Here is a 20,996-nt window from a genome sequence, read left to right as displayed (position 1 = left end):
TCACTCAGCATAATCTCCTCCAGTCTCGTCCATGTTGATAAAAAAGCTGGGTATTCATCCTTTCTGACAGCTGAGTAATATTCCACTGTATATATGGATCACATCTTCTTTACCCATTCATCTGTTGAAGGGCATCTTGGCTCTTTCCACAGTTTCATGATTTATTTTCTTGAGTGCCTCTAACTCTCTCTGTACATTCTGTTCTCTACCCTTCCTTCCCCTTTTAGGTTGCAGCATAATCATTATTTTCTTAGAAGTCCTACCCTGCCCTGACCCTTAGGCAACTCTGCTATATATTTCTATAGCGTCCTGCACTTCCTTTACCTAATTTTTCTAAAGTCAATCAATTCTATCAATTTAGGGTGGATTAACAAAATTCAGTATCTGGCTCTTCAAAGCTGCAGAAGAGTGATCATGGCAAAAATTGCTCCTTCATGTTGGCTTGTCTGAGGAGTCAGATGTTTTTTTAGATAACCATGGTAGGCTGGCTAATGGACCCCAAAAATGTTCATGTCCTAATCCCTGGACCCTGTGAATATATTATCCTATGCGGCAGAAAGAATTAAGATTGCAGATGCCATTAATGTTGCTAGTTAGTTAGCCTAGAGATGTGGAGAGTTTCCTGGATTACCTGAGTGGGCCAATCACATGAGTCTTTAAGAGTGGAAGAAAAGGTCGAAGAGAGGAGTCAGATTCGTGTGACAAGGACTCTACCCACCGTTGCTAGTTTTGAAGATGGAAGAGGGTGGCCATGTCCCAAGGAATGCAGCTAGCCTTCAGAAACTGGAAAAGGCAAGGAAACAATTCTCTCCTAGAACTTTCAGAAAGGAATTCAGCCTGTCCAACACCTTGGTCTTAGTCCAGTGAGACCCATATTGGGTCTTCTTCTTCTCACCTACAGAACTGTGAGAATAAATGTGTTGTTCTGAATTGCCAAGTTTGTGGTGATTTGTTACAGCAGCAGAAAACAAGCACAGTAACAGTCCTACGTTGCCTCTGTATAATACCAAGTAGACCTTGAAGCTCTCCATCTTAACCTGAATAGCCAAATTAATCCATGTGGATAGTCCCCAAACTGTTTTGGCCTGAATTGTAGTTAAGACAAAGATGTTAAGGGTGAGGCCCTGATGCAATATGACTTGTATCCCTGTAAGAGGAAGAGACAGAAGGGGCAGAGTGACTACTTGAAGAGGCAGCAAGAGGGTGGCCATCTGCAAGTCAAGGGAAGAGGCATCAGAAGAACCCAACCCTAATTGACTTCCAGACTCCAGAAGTATGAGAAAATAAGTTTCTGTTGGCTTCAACAGAAGCCACCCAGTCTGTGGTATTTTGTTATGGCAGCCTGAAATGCTGAATAAATACACCATCATAATATAAAATTACTAAGAATGTCAATGGGGAAGGTAAGGGCTAACTGTAGGACTATAACCCATTCCCTCCCTACCAGAAATCAATGACCTCAATCAAATTTCCTTAAATATGCCAATGATATTAGCAGAAAGAAAATGAAAAGTTCTTATGTCTAAAATGCTTTTAGGGGCACCTGGGTGGCTCAGTGGGTTGAAACCTCTGCCTTCAGCTCAGGTCATGATCCCAGGGTCCTGGGATCCAGGCTCTCTGCTCAGCGGGGAGCCTGCTTCCCTTCCTCTCTCTCTGCCTGCTTGTGATCTCTGTCTGTCAAATAAATAAATAACATCTTTTAAAAAAATAAAATAAAATGCTTTTTAGCAAGATACATTTTGTCTCTAGAGATGGCTTATTGTAAAACATGGAATTTATGGACTAATGAAGCATGGTTGGCTGGAGAATGGGGGTTCATCATTTGTGTAATCAATGAGGTATAAAAAGGGGAGGTTGCAAAACCAAATAACTCCCCTTGTTTAAGCAATGTTTCCAGATTGCTCAGAAGAAAATTGTCCTTTAATTCTGAGTCCAAAGTGTACAGTAATGAGGAAGAGAAAGGGTATTTTGGAGCTAAGTCTGATGATTTCGGACTTCTTGAAGAACAGATTATTTCACCTGTGCCTGGTGATCGCTCTGAATCCTTCGAATCATTAATCACGTTTGGTATTGGGTTAAGATCTATGATTCATGTGCCTGATGTGACTCTTTGGGCTAACCAAGACCTTGCATACAAAAATTATCTTGCACTTCTTATTAACTCAGAAATGTTCTTGTTTTAAGTTCTGTCAATCCAGTTTGATAAATTTATACTTTGGAAAAAAATTTATACTTTGGATAGAATTTGACATTATGAAGGATTATCGTATAACTGAAATAACCTGATAAATGACATACATGCATTTATTTGAAACTTTATTATATAAATTTTTATTTCTTTTAAAGATTACAAAACCTGTTCTGTGACAGGAATACAAGCAATATTGTTCCAGGATTATTCATGGATACATCTGAAAGAGCTTAGATTACGCATTAACAGTATGATTTGAAAACTTCCCAGATTAAACTCTTAAGTAAAACAATTTAAAGTATTCAGTGATAATTAATCCTTTACAAGCATTTCATAATTATGGCAGCAGTGCCAAGTATCTGATGTGATTTAACCACCAATAAAAGGTACAATACATAGGAACTCATGATACGGTAACTTGGGCTTCCAGCATGCCTTACTAGAGAGAAACTCGTATAAAGTAAGATCAGGTATAATAGTAGAAAAATATTTGTGATTTTTTTTCTTTTTTAAAAACTGTTTTAAGTAGTTGCCCACCCCATTCCCACCCAAGGCCAAAAATGCAAAATAATTACATCCCTTAGGTGTATACCTTCCCTTTTGCTTGGGTAAGAGTTAAGATAAACCTAATACATGTACATAATTTTAAGAATTAAAAACTCATCACCCATAATTATTAAGGATGCTAAGGAATGGCAATTAAAAAAAAAAGCTTTAGATGATAAACTAGAGATACACAAACCAAAACCTTTATCCTTATGCCCTTGCTTTGTATTTAAAAGTTCTACTTTACATACTTGTTTGAAAAACTCAGTATACAGCTCATTCAGTACTATTGTGATACTAGGAGTAAAGATTTTCACTTCCATTAGATATTGAACTAATCTACTTAGACTATTACGGAGACTCTCCTCTCACGTGTGTTTATACACATTGTACTCAAATAGTATGTGCTCTAGAAGAGGTTTTCTTGAGGTCTGCATCTCTGAACTTAAGTCTCTAAATTTTCCTTTTCACTAATCTCTATTCAATGTCATATACTTTGCTAGTTGTTCTGGGAGAAGTCATGGACATTTAAACAGCTTATCATGCACTTCAAGGTTATATGGCAAAATAATGAGGAAAGTGCCTTAAGAGGTAGGAAGTAGACTCTCATCCCAACCCTTGCTATGCCCTGTATGAACAGTTAAAAGACTAGAATCAAAGTGGTAAATGTGAGACTGATAGTAATACAAGGCTTAAGAAAATTAACTTGACTTCATTACTAGAATTGAGAACACTCAGTCACACTGGAACCAGTTACAAGTCACTTGACCACACAAAATACAGCAGTGTCAGAAGTACATAAAGCACACTGTAGATACAAATTCTTCTTGGCCATCCATATTTAGGTATTATCATTCTGTAGATTCTTCACTAGAAAAAGTGGTTAAGCGTGGCTCTGTAGAATACCACAGTCCCAAGAAAGCAAATTTCATTCCTTCTTTAATTGGTCTCCACCAATGGTCACTTGGGGAAACCAGCAAAATGTAAGCAATCTGGAGGCGAAAAGAGGACTATTTTCACTAATTGAAATATAAATAATGAGTTAGGTCAACTTATCTGTGAATTAAATAAAACTCAATGTATACATCTAGTGTGAGTCACATGGAGCTGGACCTTTCAGAGAGACAGAACTCTGACTAGATTGGAACCTCTTGGTTTAAGCACCAAGGGTCAACCATGGAACCCAATATATTTCTTAAGCACAGAAAACAGACCTTTTCTAACTCTTTACATTCCTGAGATACCTGTCCTAATGCCTTCACAAATCTCATAAATCCTCGATACCACCATGAGAATTTTATCTATAAAATACGGTAAAGCAAGCTGAGTATTTTTCAGTCATTTATAAAGGCCAGGAAGTAGAGACTATCAAAGCCATGTTGAGATATGTATTGCTGACTTCCATGGTGATTAAGTACATCTGTACAAAGGCTCCCAAATCTTGGATGTTTTTCTGCTCTCATTCCAGGCTGGACCCACCCCAGTCCCTTTCCAACCCAATCCATTCTCTTACTCATGAAGCCTTTGCACCCTTCTCCCTCTTCAAATCTTTTCAGGGCTGAGGGTGCAGGGCACAGCAAACAGGCCAGCCCAACCTCTCATAATGTCCCCACTTCTTAAAATTAGGTGGGAAATGGTTGATCCAAACCCATACTTTGCAGCCTACCACATGTGAAATGTAAATCTCTCCTGTGTACACACCACACCCCCTCCAGACCCTAAGTGACTTTTCCCCACACATCAGCCTTGCAGCATCTTGATTCTGTGCCTTGTCAAAATATTACATTTTTGGACTTTTAGGGTTGCTTGTGAATAAATGAAAGTTAAAGGTCTACTGTACTTAGGAAAAAAGACATCTCTATAAATTAGAAGGAGCTGAAATGACTTACATAAAAAATTAAAAGGACAAAAACTTACCTTAACATCATCACTTGAAAGGGAAGATACAAAACACGTGGTAGCGTAATCCATATTTTTCAGCATATGCTTGGAAAAATTAAATGCACTCTACCATTCTAGACATTATTTTGGATTATAGGCTAAGAGGAAGTTTGTAAAAGTGGCCTGATGGTTTAGTTCCTTCTTTCACACTGAAATAATCTTAAAGACTAAACTAAAACCTTCTGGGAGAAGCCCTGGTAACTAGGAGAACTAACTGGTTAAGGGCCCAGAGGAACTGGACTCAGTAATTAATGGAAAAGTAAACCCAGGGCAAGCATTACATTTAGAGCTGTCTGTTGTAAATCAAAGGCAATAGGAACACCAGGATCACAGATGAAATAAATCAAGCTCATGAACTGCATTTTAGGCAAAAGTCTTCAGTTTTGTGAACACATGACTTGCTTTTCTCCAATAAAACTGGCAGTTGAAGTAGGCAAAGAAGGCATTATTTTTGAAAGCAATAAACTTGCCATTCATCTACCAGTGGAGTAATGTCCCAAGAAATGCTTTTTTTTTTTTTTTAACAACTCTGCTCCTGGTTGGGTGATAATGAAGGAAAGGTAGCATGGTGTTATGAGGGGGAAAAAACTGAGTAAGAAGTTAAGGATTCTAGTCTTTGTTTTGGTTCTTAGTTACTTTACATGCAATATGAGAATGTCGAACTAGATAATTTATAAGGACTTACACATTTACTTCTGTTCTAAGACTACGATGGACAACACACCTAAGCACTTATGGAATAGCATTGGTGTCCAAAATTTGAAAATGTCTTTTTTTTTTTTTGCCTAGAGTTACACTAACATTTTAAAAGCGACAAGAATTTGGGATGGGTTTGGTTTGAAACACTGAATAGAGAAAGAGAGAAAGAAAGAAAAAAAATTTCTTTCTGGGCAATGGGAAGCAGTTTTTGATAGTCAGCATTTATATACTCAAGAATTTTTAAAAACTTTCTCCATCTAGATCTTCTGAATCCCTCTTACTGAACATTTTTTAAATTTAGAAGATAAACTTACATTTGATTTCTATGCAATAATCATTTTGTGTCACTTAAGCAAAATGAATGTTACAGATTTTCCCTTTCTCTTTAGCTGTGTAGAGGAGAACTTAAAGTAATAATAAGTGGCTTCTAAGACATTTAACTAAACTACACTTTCTTGGCTTTGTACTCTCAAAAAAAAGATTTAAAGCTTTGAGCAGGTAAAAAGACTTCTGATGTAAATGGCTCGGTACATGGCTAAGAGATCTGTTGGTCTCTTAAATACAAAATACAGGTAATAATGGATACAAAAGTTTCTTTAATCAAATAGAATTGTGGAAACTACCCAAGTTAGATGTAGATAACGAATACTGTAATCTAAGCAGACCCAGTAACCACTATGAAAGCTGATCATTTCTGAAATTAAAGGAAGCATTATATGGCTATAAGTCATCAGAAGGAATTCAGAAAACACTCAATGATGAACATTCACTTAGCCTACTTGAGCTATAATTTCAGGTGAGAACAAATACTGTTTGATCAAGAATGTTTTATTCCCTCAAATAAGAAAGTTTAAATCCAATTTCATAGAGAGGCTGGTGGCCTTTATTACATTCAAATTAGTGTTTAATATAGAGCATCGTAATGGGATAGAACTCATTATGATTTACCTTTTTTCCAAAAAGCATACTTTTCTTGCAGGTATACAAGAACAGGTATCCTGTTATTCATATGCTAAATTCTGCAATTTGATCTATTTAAACGTGAAAGATCTAATGGGACTTGAATGACCTGTTGTTAAATTTTCCTTCGCCAATCTCTTCACCAGAACTCTTAAAGGCCTTTGATGTATATTGGCAAAATCCCAAATTATATGCCAAATACTAAATATGGATACTATTCAAGATCAAAAGTGCAAGAACTACCTCCTTAATTAAGGAAAAAAGAACCCTAAGGAGTTGCAACGTATATGGACTAACTTCATAGGTGTACTCTTGATGTCATGCCACACACACGTGATAACTTTCTCTACCATAACAGCTCTCTAGGTTAGTCTGACAAAGCACCTGACTTTAAGAAACAAACAAATGAACGAACCAGTGAAACAGACATGGGGAAATATATGTACATTTTGGAAGTATTACATTCAACAGCTGTTCCACAATCTGGCCATTTTTAGGGCTGTCCAACAATACTGTTAATCCAGGTGAACTATTTAACCAGATTTAATAGTCAATTGATTAATAATAATAGATTCCAAGTTAAACAAAGCATGTATACATTAAAGAAAGCAGTACAGAAATGTACTGTATATGAACTGTTTACAAAAACATACAAAATGTTGGATGGCACAAGGGATACAGTGCTAATAGAAACGGATTGTTTAAGCTAAGTGCTTAACATAAACTGTCCATCCCTATAACTAACAAAGAATATTTCAGGGACATGAAATATTTCCTATAAAAATAATGCTATATGGTGTAGAGTACTTTATTCAGTGTATTTTTAGGTGGTATTCGTATGTTCATTATTCTTGTTGATTCAGTGAATATGTCTTCATCATGTTTCCATTTTCATTTCATCCGAAGCTCCAGGAAAATCTAACTTGCTAACAATCATTTAAAGCGAGAAGAGACGGAAGCAGGAGCAGCAGGAGGAGCAGCAGCATTATGGGTACCAGCTGGGACAGTGTGTGCTTGCAGGTGTCTCTCAGATATGTGCTACCTGTCGCCAGAACTTGTGCTATCAGCTTACACCATGGTACCAAATATCTCACTGAGGTCACTTCACAGAGCTGTGGAGGTGATTTTTTTAATACCTCTCCGCTGAGCAAGAGTAGAGCGGCCTACTGGTTCCAAAACTGGCGACTGATTACGGTTTAAAGCAGAATATGTAGCTGCCATAGCACCCTGAAAATAGGAAAGAGAGGTCACAACACAAATGACAATGGGTAGAGTACGTAGAATACGAGTACGCAGAATACGAAATACAGATATTCCCCCCTAGATAATTTCTTCATGTGAAAATTTAGATAGATTTAATTGGGCTTATAATGAAAATAACCATACTGGTCAAACTCTCTGATTTAACTAAAATTAAAGAGGCGAATACGGGAGGCTGAACTTATGGATGAGAAAGGACAGGGATGGGCTTATAATAAGCAGCCCTCACTTTACTCAGGACTATTCAACTTTTTGTTTCTTTGCAATTCTTTAATACCAGGGGCAGCAAAACATGCTCTTCTGGAACTTGTTTTGCCACTGCTGGCAACCTCAAAGAATTTGCTCTGGGTTTTGCATAAGAAAGAAATGTATAAACAAAAGTTAGGAAATCCATAAGCCTATGTGACAAACTCAGAAGTCATTCTTAAACTGGTTTTATTATATTTTGGCATGCTTTGACTTTCTCTTTTCCAAACCGCTCATTTTAAGAGAATCTCACTTTAGAAATGGATGCAGGCTGAGCGAAAGGGAAAGGTGCTGTGGGCATGTACAGGGGGTCTCACAGTTTCCTGGAAGTCATGCAGAAAGCAATGCCTGAATGGGGCAGCTCACCTTGACTAGATGGGGTGCATCCTGTCTGTTCAGTTGGTATTGTGGCAGTTGGTCCCAGTGGACAATCCAAGGATGTCTGAGCACAAGGGCAGCAGTCAGTCTCTGATGAGGATCCACATGAAGCATCTTTGACACCAGGTCCTGTAATGGGAAGAAGAGGAATAATAAAACAAATTTAAACTTTTGTTTGTTTTTCTATAGCACTTGATACTGGTCAGCATTCTTCTTTAGCTTCTATGACACTATTTTTTTCCTGGCATCAAACCTTGGGGTTCAAAGCAATTTGGTCAATATAATAATTTCTTTTTTCTTTTCTTTTCTTTCTTTCTTTTTTTTTTTTTAAGATTTACTTTAAAGAAAGTGACAGAGAGGGTGCCTGGGTGGCTCAGTGGGTTAAGCCTCTGCCTTCGACTCAGCTCATGAGTCGGAGTCAGCTCGGGGTCCTGGGATTGAGTCCCACATCGGGCTCTTTGCTCAGCAGGGGGCCTGCTTTCATCTCTCTCTCTCTCTCTGCCTGCCTCTCTGCCTACTTGTGATCTCTCTCTCTGCCAGATGAATAAATAAATAAACAAACAAATAAATAACTCTATCTTTATAAAAAAAAGCGACAGAGAGAGAACAGAAGTGAGCATGAGCAGGGCAAGGGACAGTGGGAGAGGGAGAGAATCTCAAGCAGACTCCCCAACATGGGGCTCAATGCCATGACTCAGATCATGACCTGAGGCGAAATCAAGAGTTGGATGCTTAACTGCCTGAGCCACCTCAGTGCGCCCAACATGGCAATTTCTTTAAAAAAAAAAAAATAAAAGGCAAAAAACCCAAGTCTCTGTTTTCTCTTCCCTGAGTAACAGTAACTTTGGTGCACTACAAAGAGTAAATTTACCACATTTATGTATCTTTAAGTACTTTGGCTCTTTTATTCACTGAGATATTCTGACTTTTCTTTTTTTTTTTTTTTAAAGATTTTATTTATTTATTTGACAGAGAGAGATCACAAGTAGTCAGAGAGGCAGGCAGAGAGAGAGAGAGGGAAGCAGGCTCCCTGCTGAGCAGAGAGCCCGATGTGGGACTCGATCCCAGGACTCCGAGATCATGACCTGAGCTGAAGGCAGCGGCTTAACCACTGAGCCACCCAGGCGCCCTATTCTGACTTTTCTATACTTTTGTAGTTTTATTTATTTTTTTTTAAAAAGATTTTATTTATTTATTTTACAGAGTTCACAAGTAGTCAGAGAGGCAGGCAGAGAGAGAGAGAGGGGGAAGCAGGCTCCCCGCTGAGCAGAGAGCCCAATGCGGGGCTCAATCCCAGGACCCTGAGACCATGACCTGAGCTGAAGGCAGAGGCTTAACCACTGAGCTACCCAGGTGCCCCTGTAGTTTTATTCCTTTTTTTTTTTTTTTAAAGATTTTATTTATTTATTTGAGAGAGAGAGAGACAGTGAGAGAGAGCATGAGCGAGGAGAAGGTCAGAGAGCGAAGCAGACTCCCCATGGAGCTGGGAGCCCGATGCGGGACTCGATCCCGGGACTCCAGGATCACGCCCTGAGCCGAGGCAGTCGTCCAACCAACTGCGCCACCCAGGCGTCCCTGTAGTTTTATTTCTAAATAATTTTCAGCTTAAGACTTCTTTGTGCTGCTGGTAGTAATGAAAAGCAGAACATAACTGTCCGATAATAAGAATTTAATTGGAGAGCTCCAAATGCCCCCTCCAAAAGATTATTTTTTTTAAGTAGGCTCCACACCCAACGTGGGGTTTGAACTCACAACCCCAAGATCAAGAGTCACATGCTCCACCAACTGAGCCAGCCAGGTGCCCCAGATTAGAGTTATTTTTATTTTCCCCACTTCATGGGCATTGCACAGGCATTACTTAAAAAAATAAAGAAATACAGAGAAGCAAAAGAACAAGAAGAACTCCCAAAATACCATTCTTCCAGAGAAAATGCCTTCTATCTATCCAAATGCTTTCCTATGCATGGAATACAGATCCATATAACTGCTAGATAGTTTTATACTCTCCAGAATAAGAACAGTTGTGACTTAAAAGAGCCATCTACCACTTGTTTAATTTTTCATTCAAAATACATCTATTTGAGTATCTATTAAAGGCCAAGTATTCTGCTAGACATTGGGTATTCAGCAGTGAACAAGATAGAAATGAACTCTGACCTCATGAAGCTTTCAGCCCAGTGAGAGAGAAACAAAGAATCAATTACAAAGCAAACAGTTAAGTCTTTGATGGGATGAATAAAGAGGTATAGCTAGAGGAGCACAAAGAGACACCTGACCTGAACAGGATGGGGTGGCTTAGAAGTGACTTCTTTAGAGGAATGTGAGACCTGAAGGATGAACTGCAGATGGATTATAAAGAAGGGGGAAGGAAACAGAGCAATTCAGGGAGCTAGAGCAGAGTGTGATTAGAGGAAATCCGTCAGGGATGAGAACGTGTCACAATTGAGGAACTGAAAGGAGTGCAGTGAGGCTGTAATAAAAACAAGTAGAACATGGCAGCAGATAAATGGGAAGGTGAGAAGGGACTAGACCATGAAGGCCCCTGTAAACTACATTAGCAAATCTGGTCTTTGTATGGAGGTAAGAAATTATTTAAAGCAAGGGAATGACACAGTCAGGTTTGTACTTTAGAGAGCTTACCCTCACTAAGTGTGGAGGAAAATGGATTGGAGGGTGCAAGCCTGAAGACTCCAATTTGAGACTGGCAGGAGATGATGGCTTCAGGGTAGTATAAGAGACGGAGAAATATGGATGGTCTGAGCTACTTAAGAGAAAGAAGCAACAGAACCTGGTGGCTGACTGGTACTGGGAACTGAAGAGATGTTATTCCAAGTACTCCTTTGCTATTATTTAGTTTCTTATTTTTAGTTTTCATTAACAGCAAAGAACAGGAATAAGCTACTGAACAGAATAAGAAATAAAAAGTGAAACAATTAGGAGCTCCCCTTCCAAATTCTTTTTTTTTTAAAAAGATTTTTATTTATTTATTTGACAGAGAGAGATCACAAGTAGACAGAGAAGCAGGCAGAGAGAGAGAGGAAGGGAAGCAGGCTCCCCGCCGAGCAGAGAGCCCGATGTGGGACTCGATCCCAGGACCCTGAGACCATGACCTGAGCCGAAGGCAGCGGCTTAATCCACTGAGCCACCCAGGCACCCCCCCTTCCAAATTCTTAAAGTGAGAAAATATGCTTCAAGTACATAAAAAGTTGCAAAACTGCCCAGGGGCACAATAAAACTCTCTTCCTTCCGTAAGTCTCATCACTCCGTTCAGATAAACCCATTCGTATTCATGGCTTTAGCTTCTACAGATGGTGACTCCAAAATCCACTGTCCACCCAAAACTTCTCTCCTAAGATCTGCATCAATACAGCCAGTTGCCTAATGGACATACATCTCTTACTTATACACCACAGTCGCATTTCAAATTCATAATGTCCAAATCTGTAATTATCATGCCTCTCAAAACTACTTCTTTTGTATCCCACATCTTGGTGAAAGAACACCACTATAACTCATTTGTCTACAGTGGATATGTGGACTACATGCTTACTATCTGCTTCCCCCTTGCTTCTTTTTTTCTTTAAAGATTTATTTATTTATTTTCAGACACACACACACACACACACACACACACACACACACACAATCTCAAGCAGACTCCATTCCATGCTCAGCATGGAGCCCAGTGTGGGGCTTGATCTGACGACCCTGAGATCATAACCTGAGCCAAAACCAAGAGTCAGACGCTTAATCAACTGTGCCCTTCAGGTGCCCCTCCCCTGTTTCTTATCCCCATTTAACCACTGAGTCTATTTTGCCCCCTAAATTTCTCTTTAATTTAGCTCAAATCTTGCTACTACTGCTCTAGTCTAGGTCTTCATCATTTGTGACCTGAAATACAGTAAAACCTTGTAAGTAAAACCCTTAATATTAGGTCAGTGAGGACTGAATGAAAAAATATAGGTATTAAATGTTAGCATAGACCTTGGCACATAAGTGCCCAGTGAATTGTAGTGATGGTCCTGTTCTTCTCAAAGCCACATATGAAACATACGGCCCATATGACTAATGACATTCACATGTGCAACTTGCTCTTGAGGGAACACATCAGACTGATAGAACCTTCACTTCCAACTTTGTGCGTATTCACTGTACCATATAAAGCTTATCTCAAGTCTTAACTGGACAGATTTGCAGAAGTTATCAGTAATAACGTGATCTTTATAAGAAAGGCTGTGAGTTAGATCCAATTTTTTGTGCTCTATTTTTTATCTCATCCTCACCTTTCTCTTTCATTCAAAAAGACGTACTGGAATCAAGTCAATGAGAGCTAAATTATTGAAATTAAAGCAAGTCAAGGTTATCTCTATAATTTATTTAAAAAGGAGGCAATGGGTAAGCTTTGATACTTTATACAGTAACATTATTTAATATGTCTCACAACTGATCATGACAATTTCTGGCAGACTCCAGAGATCAGAATTACTGCTTTATAGAACAAACTTGGAAAAGGAAACTCTGATGATCACAACGCTTAATACTTTTCAGCAGTTCTCCAATACCTAGAATAAACCTGAAATCCTGAGCATAATCTGCAAAGCCTTTTATAATCTGGGTTCATCAGCTACCTTCTCACGTGTACCCCGTGCTAGGCACAACAAACTGTGCACAGCAGCCTGGAAGCATTCTGCCATTTGCAGGCTGGCCTGACCACAAATAGCATGTGCTGCTCCTGCAGCCTGGGATGGAATACATCCTTCTGCTCCCTAAAGCTGCCAGGAAAATCCCCTCACTGCTTCTGGAAAGCTTTCTTGGAAATCTTTCTGACTGAGCACCATCTGTAAACTTCTTTAACACAAAAAAATGTACCACTGTAACAGCACACGTGACACTGTGCTATATACTTCTGGCCATCTCCCAACTAGATCATGAGCTTCCTGAGATCAGGAATTCTATCTCAGTCACATCTTTTGATCCCTGGACCTTCACATTTTAAGCATGCTGTAAGTGTTGAACACATGGATTAAAAAGAAATCCCAGAAAAAAAAAATGAATCATCTGGTTTAAGAAATAATTGTTAAAAAAAGGGAAAGGCTAACACTTCATTTTAAATCAGTTATAAAGCCAAGTATCATCTATGCAGACATTAAATTAGTTAACTAAGGCTTCATCTCTATGCCAAAAGAATCAACCTATGTTTTTGATGTACCCTATTTACTTATGCGATCATCTCAACTCAGGCTTCCACCTCTAAGAGAAATCAGCAAGCACGTTTACCAGTATGTATCTTCTTTATCTCCTCTATGTTTTTCTTTTTTTTAAAGATTTTATTTATTTATTTGTCAGAGACAGAGGAAGAGAGCGAGTGAGCACAGGCAGACAGAAAGGCAGGCAGAGTCAGAGGGAGAAGCAGTCTCCCTGCCGAGCAAGGAGCCTGATGTGGGACTCGATCCCAGGACCCTGGGATCATGACCTGAGCTGAAGGCAGCTGCTTGACCAACTGAGCCACCCAGGCGTCCCAAAGCAATTCTTTTTTTTTTTTTAGAGATTTTATTTATTTATTTGACAGAGAGAAATCACAAGTAGGCAGAGAGGCAGGCAGAGAGAGAGAGGGAAGCAGGCTCCCCGCTGAGCAGAGAGCCCGATGCGGGACTCGATCCCAGGACCCTGAGATCATGACCTGAGCCGAAGGCAGCGGCTTAACCCACTGAGCCACCCAGGCGCCCTCTTTTTTCTTTTTTTAAAGATTTTATTTATTTATTTGACAGAGCAAGATCACAAGCAGGCAGAGAGAGGAGGAAGCAGGCTCCCTGCTGAGCAGAGAGCCGGATGCGGGCCTCAATCCCAGGACCCTGAGATCATGACCTGAGCTGAAGGCAGCGGCTTAACCCACTGAGCCACCCAGGCGGCCTCCTCTATGTTTTTCTTATTCGGGAGAGGAAAACTGCTCTTCTTTTTCTTTCTAATTTTTAAAATTTTCTCTCTTGATTTTAAAAGAGCATTTTCTATGAATAAAGTAAAACTAGAGCAGAGTTGGAAAGCAAGTCTGCCAGAGTATGGCAGATCTTCCAGTGAGAAAGGCTTTTCAAATGGATTTCAAGCAGACACTATAAAACCATACTACTGTTTATTATGAAAAAGATGAGACCCTTTTCTATATAATATGAACCAAAAATAGAACATGGTGCAGTTATTCTAGGGAATAAGGGCTTTGGGACCAACTGCTTAGTTCAAAGCATCCACATGTTCCCGGTATGTAACTATGGACAAATTCACACAAAAATTCTAGCCTTGCTTTTCTTCTGTGAAATGGGGATACTACCACCTATTTTACAGGATTTGGAAGAGGATTAAATGGGATGATTTAGGTGAGGTGCAGTGTGAGGCACAAAAAAGCCATAAAAATCATGAAGACTACCACCATTATCAATATTCTTCTTCTTCTTTTTTTGAATTTTATTTATTTGTTAGAGTGAGAGAGAGAGAGAGAGCACAGTCAGGGAGAGTGGCAGGCAGAAGCAGAGGGAGAAGCCGGCTCCCCATGAAGCAAGAAGCCCGATGCAGGACTCAATCCCAGGATACTGGGATCATGACCTGAGCCAAAGGCAGCTGCTTAACCAACTGATCCACCTGGGCATCCCATCATTCTTCTTATTACTATTATTTTGGTTAACAGGTTTATATTTTTTTATTCCAAATTTTTTTTAAAATTCTAGTTCATAACATACAGAGTAATATTGGTTTCAGGAACAGAACTCAGCGATTCATCACTTACATATAATACCCAGTGCTCACTACAACAAGTGCACTCCTTAATACCCACCACCCATTGAGCCCATCCCCTACCCACCCCTCCATCAACCCTGAGTTTGTTCTCTATCATTAAGAGTCTCTTATATTGTGGAAAGAGCCGAGATGCCCTTCAACAGATGAATGGATAAAGAAGATGTGGTCCACATATACAGTGGAGTATTACTCAGCCATCAGAAAGGATGAATACTTAACTTTTCCATTAACATGGATGGAACTGGTGGAGATTACGCTAAGCGAAATAAGTCAGGCAGAGAAAGTCAATCATCATATAGTTTCACTTATTTGTGGAACATAAGGAATAGCATGGAGGACATTAGGAGAAGAAAGAGAAAAATGAAGGGGGGAAATCAGAGGGGGAGACGAAGCATGAGAGACTATGGCCTCCAGGAAAGAAACTGAGGGTTTCAGAGGGGAGGGAGATCGGGGATGGGTCAGCCCAGTGATAGGTACTAAGGAGGGCATGTATTAATGGAGGACTGGATGTTATATGCAAACAACGAATCATGGAAAACTACATCAAAAACTAATGATGTACTTGGGGCGCCTGGGTGGCTCAGTGGGTTAAAGCCTCTGCCTTCGGCTCAGGTCATGATCCCAGGGTCCTGGGATAGAGCCCCACATTGGGCTCTCTGCTCAGCAGGGAGCCTGCTTCCTCTTCTCTCTCTCTGCCTGCCTCTCTGCCTACTTGTGATCTGTCTGTCAAATAAATAAATAAAATCTTTAAAAAAAAACCAACAACTAATGATGTACTGTATGGTAACTAACATAACAACAAAAAAAAAGAGTTTCTTATACCACCATTATTATTCATCATGCTTGTCAGTAAGTAGTTTTAGATGTATAGATAATAAAACAAAACCAATACCTTCTGGGAAACAAAGTAATAGGTCCATTTTTGAGTTCAAGTTATCTGGTAACATCACTTTAAAATAATACTTTATAAACAAAAGTGTGTAACTGATTATTATTTTTTCTTACCAGGGATTATAAGAAATTATTTTCGAAGAAGCTTATAATAGGAAGCCATACTTACCTTTGCTGTGTCCGAAACAGAATTCCAGTAACCACCACTGAGTGAGAATTTTCCGCTGCCTATCCGTGCTAATATTTCCTCTGGTGTATCATCAGGGCCATTTGCAAATGGAGTGTAACTAGTTTATAATGAAATTAAAATGTTAATGAATAAAATTTCTTTTTTGGTTGGTAATCTTCACATTTATTTGCAGTGTTCAAGAGTACTCCAGTTAATTTAATTAATGTAATATTTCATTAAAATTTCCTTAAGTGAAATCATGAAGCACCATAAAGCACCAGGTCAAGGTATAAGCTATGAAATATTAATTAGACTTAATGTATGATAATATAAATATTTTAAGATATGACACATTAGAATAGACTGTTTAAAAATAGTGTATGTTTATACATACACTATAAGAGTACAAAAGAGATATGGAAAAAATCAAGTTAAGACCTTAAGACATTAACAAATGGTACATTAAAGAAAGCCAGTAATGATACAGTTATAAATATGGTACATATACATAGAGAGATAGACACACACAGGATTATTAGATAATATGAGAAAACATGAAAAGAAACATAGTACAACAGAGAGATTAAAAATATAGAACAGAATATTGATGAATAAATGCTGATTACAATATATGGTCCACTCACCCAGTAAGCATTGTATAGAGGAGGACACCAAGACTCCATATATCACAAGCAGCATCATAGCCTTGTCTTTTTAAAACCTAAAAAAAGTAAAAATTAGTATTAACACATTACTGTTTAGAGAACTGAATAGGCTATGAACTGTACTATTTTCTAAATCAATGTATTTAAGAAAAACCTCAACAGAACATGATTAACAAGCAAGGCAAGGTATTAATACTATTCTACAACTAATAATTCATTCATAGATATATGAATATTTATTTACATACATATATATTTGATTTTGGTATTTGAATTAGCATTTGTTGAGTGATGCTATGGCATATAGAAGACTATAAAATAAAATGAAATTACGTTTCTTTTTCTCCCCACTGCTTCCCTCTAAGTTTCTTCTTTAAATGAATTTATATTCATTTTTGTATGAGGCTGCAGGAGTGGTTACATAAAACATTACTTTTAGGAATATATATAAAAGTACAAATAATATAATGCAAAATTATATTTTTACATATAAAAATATGATTCACTCGAGCATTTAGTAATCACCAATTATTATCCAGCATGAAGAGTGATAAATATAAAACACTCTTGTTTCCTCAAGAAAATTAGAATACGGCAGGGGAAATAAACATACATATAGTTAATAATTCAACACGGTAAGTATTGTAACAAAATTATGCCTAAAGTGTTATAGGCATAAAGATGAGGAAACCATTCATTCATTTTTGTTTTTAAAGATTTATTTATTTATTTTAGAATGAGAGGGAGAGCGAGAGCAAGAACAGGGCGGGAGGAGGGCGAGAGAATCTCAAGCAGACTGCCCGCAGAACATGGAGACTGATGTGGGACTTGATCCTATGACCTTGAGAAAATGACCTGAAGTCAACAGTCAGACGCTTAACCGACTGAGCTGCCCAGGTGCCCCCAAACAATTCATTTTTGATATGGGGAGAGAAGGAAGACTACGGGACAGCCTGCTGGTACTGGGCCTATAAGTAAGAATTCAGGAAGCAAAGGGAGGAGGTGGGGGAGAGCAGGGGACACTCAAAGGGCAGAGGCAAGAGAGCAGAGCATGCTTAAAGACAGGCAATGATTCAGCGTGGTCAGATGTCCAGGTAGGGGATACCAGAGAGAACGAAGAGGGGCTTTTATAGATATCTTAAGGATTTAAAAGGTTTTTCCCATAGGCAATCTGTGGTCACTGATACATTAAACAGGGCAATAAAATAGGTAGACATGTACACCAAAAGAGTAACTCCAGGTATAGAGGAAATGCTGGCAAGCAGACAGACTGGAAACAAGGTCGTCTGATAGGATGCAATTTGTAGCAAACTAAGTGAAAGGCTATGAGGAACCACACTAAGGCAGAACATGGAAAGGAAAAGACGTCATGATAAAACAGGAAGGACTTAGTGGAGATGGGATGTATGGGTAAGGGAAAAGGGGTCTAAACTATTCAGGAATCAGAATGGAAAGTGTTTGGTAACTGACAGGATGTAGAGAAATGATGGAGAAGGAGCATTTCAGGAGGACTTCCAAGTTTTAATTTGAATGACTAAGTGGTGATTAAAAGGTGAAGTCTAGGGCGCCTGTGTGGCTCAGTGGGTTAAGCCGCTGCCTTCGACTCAGGTCATGATCTCAGGGTCCTGGGATCGAGTCCCGCATCGGGCTCTCTGCTCAGCAGGGAGCCTGCTTCCTCCTCTCTCTCTCTGCCTGCCTCTCTGCCTACTTGTGATCTCTCTCTCTGTCAAAAAATAAATAAAATCTTTAAAAAAAAAAAAGGTGAAGTCTAGGGAGAGTTTTATCATAGAAGATTTCCTGAAGAACATGAATTTAGAGGCTCTGAAGCAAAAAAGGTCTTGAAGCAAAAAAATTTGAAACAAAAAATATTAGGTTTTGAAGCAAAAAACATTCCAACATGCCAAGGCAAAACAGCTACATGGAGATTTCCAGAAGCAGATTTCTTGTCTGAAGCAAGAAGCCCTTTTGAGGAATAATGAGATGGCTAGATGAAGTGACCATGCTTGGACATCCATATGTGGACAAAGAAGCAAAAAGTCTGTCCCTCATTAGTTCTAGTCCCACCAGGAGAACAGGTGCAAGTAGTCTTTTAAAAAGTATTACTTTACATCTCAGAAGTAACAAGATTACAAAAAGTTTGGAAAATAGAGGGGAAATGGAGCTCTACAATCCAATGACATCCTAACCTTACCAACTGTTACCATTGTTTGGTGAAGTATCTAATGGTAAAAGCATAGACTTTGTAGCCATGTTGCCTGGGCTCAAATCTCAATCTGACCTCAGATGACATAACCTCTCATTGTGCACCTGGTTTCTTGCAAAATTCAAGTAAAAAGTCTCATTTCACATAAGAGAAAAAATTATTATATGTAAATGCTATTTGTGAGGATGAAATCAGCTAATACATAAGCCCTATATTAGGGTTAACTCTTATTTTTTATTACATAGTTCAGTCACATTTTAAAAAAAGATTTTATTTATTTATTTGACAGAGAGAGAGAGATAGATAGATAGTGAGAGGGAACACAAGCAGGGGGAAGTGGGAGAGGGAGAAGCAGGCTTCCTGCTGAGCAGGGAGCCCGATGCGGGACTCATCCAAGGACCGTGGGGTCATGACCCAAGCAGAAGGCAGACACTTAACGACTGAGCCACCCAGGTGGCCCCACAATTACATCTTTTTTTTTAACATGGTGATAATAAACATGCATGAAATCTTGAGGGTAAAGCAGTGGACTTTAGATTTACTACAATGGGGAACCAAAATTTCTTAGGAAAAGAAGCAACTTGATCAAAGCAGTGCTTGAAGACTTCAGTAACTCTACAGCTCTTCTGTAGAATGATCACAGAAGGAGAGAGGGAGCAGGGTGCAGCTAGGCTGTGGCAGTCATTTGGGCTGTGGTGAAAGAAGCGGGGCTAGGATGGCAGTTCTGTGAAAGGAAGAACCTCAAACTGGTTTTAGGGGATAACAGAGATGGTACCTAGTTATGTAGCTAAGGACAAGAAGAGACCATGATGTTTTAGCCTCAGAAATACAGGAAGATGGTACCCAACCAGGAAATTAGAAGAATATTAGGAAAGGATGAGAATAAACTAGTTTCCATTTAATTCCATGTGCTTACAGGCCCCAAAATGTCAATGATAGCAGACCGCTACAGATGTGTGATTATGTAGAAAGACAGAAGGCAGAGCAAAAAAAGGACTGTAGTGGACTAAGTAGTAGGGGACCGAAGACGGGATTTATTACCATCAGAAGAAAAAGAGCTGACATTTTAATTATTTGTTCAGTAGGTCTTCAATGAAACAACTATTAACCACTCTATATTAAACACAGCAGGGGTGCCTGGGTGGCTCAGTCATCAAGCCGTCTGCCTTTGGCTCAGGTCATGACCTCAGAGTCCTGGGATTGAGCACAGACAGCATCAGGCTCCCTGCTTGGTGGGAAGCCTGCTTCTCCCTCTCCCACTTCCCCTGCTTCTGTTCCCTCTCTCGCTGTGTCTCTTTCTGTCAAATAAATAAATAAAATCTTTAAAAAATTAAATAAACACAGCAAATGAGTTTTTAAATATACTGAAATACTGGAAGCAAATAATTCACGATTACCTCTGGTGCAACAAAATTTGCAGTGTAACAAGGAGTCATGAGAAGACCGTTTTCTGCTCTTAGCTGTTTGGCAAAGCCAAAATCACAAATTCGAATAGATTCTGGATTGCCAGATTCATCCACATAAAGAATGTTGCTAGGTTTCAAGTCTCTGTGAACCACCTAATTGAAATACAAATTAAAGAGGTACATTAACAATACATTTCCATTACGGAATACTCTTTATTCGCAAAATGTCAAGTGACGTACTTAATAAGACGAGTGCTGACCTTTAAATTATCTCATTTTAAAATGCTGATAATGTAAGTTTAACTCTCTAGCATAGAACTGGGGCAAGGACAGGAGGAAGAGAAAAAAGAGTATGTACGTCCCTCCTCTTTGTCCAATTGAGCAGTCAAAGCTAGAAGTCAAGAAGCTCTAGGATGAAATGATTACATTCCACTTGTTAGCTTCTCAGAGCAAGGACAAACAAAGTAAGAATAATGTATTGAAAATAAATTCCTTAAGAAGTAAGCTCTTAATTTCCTTTTATAATTGAATACAACCTATGATTCTCTGGTTCTGCGTCTAAATTTGCAATGGACCCAGTTCTCAAGAGTCCGGAGTGGCCTAGCAAAAACGGTGATAGGTCTTCCAGGTCAGAGGACCTTGCTTACTTTTTCTT

At 39.0% G+C, this 20,996-nt stretch overlaps 1 protein-coding gene across 6 annotated transcripts in view; it reads right to left on the bottom strand.

The window, feature by feature from the left end:
- Positions 1 to 2,307: 2,307 nt before the first annotated feature.
- RPS6KA3 (ribosomal protein S6 kinase A3) overlaps positions 2,308 to 20,996 on the bottom strand; it is a 117,644-nt gene continuing 98,955 nt past the window's right edge. For all 6 annotated transcript variants that reach the window (XM_044235668.1, XM_044235665.1, XM_044235664.1 and 3 more), the window contains 5 exons: positions 20,333 to 20,494; positions 16,712 to 16,788; positions 16,068 to 16,185; positions 8,210 to 8,350; positions 2,308 to 7,564 (listed from right to left, as the gene is read on the bottom strand). In XM_044235668.1, coding sequence (XP_044091603.1) covers positions 7,442 to 7,564; positions 8,210 to 8,350; positions 16,068 to 16,185; positions 16,712 to 16,788; positions 20,333 to 20,494 — 621 coding nt within the window. In that variant the 3' untranslated portion in view covers positions 2,308 to 7,441. The remainder of the gene's footprint in view (positions 7,565 to 8,209; positions 8,351 to 16,067; positions 16,186 to 16,711; positions 16,789 to 20,332; positions 20,495 to 20,996) is intronic.

This window comes from Neovison vison, chromosome X (assembly GCF_020171115.1).
Source record: "Neovison vison isolate M4711 chromosome X, ASM_NN_V1, whole genome shotgun sequence".
NCBI lineage: Eukaryota > Metazoa > Chordata > Mammalia > Carnivora > Mustelidae > Neogale > Neogale vison.
The sequence above is the reverse complement of the archived record's forward strand: the minus strand, read 5'-3'. Positions and strand labels throughout refer to the sequence as shown.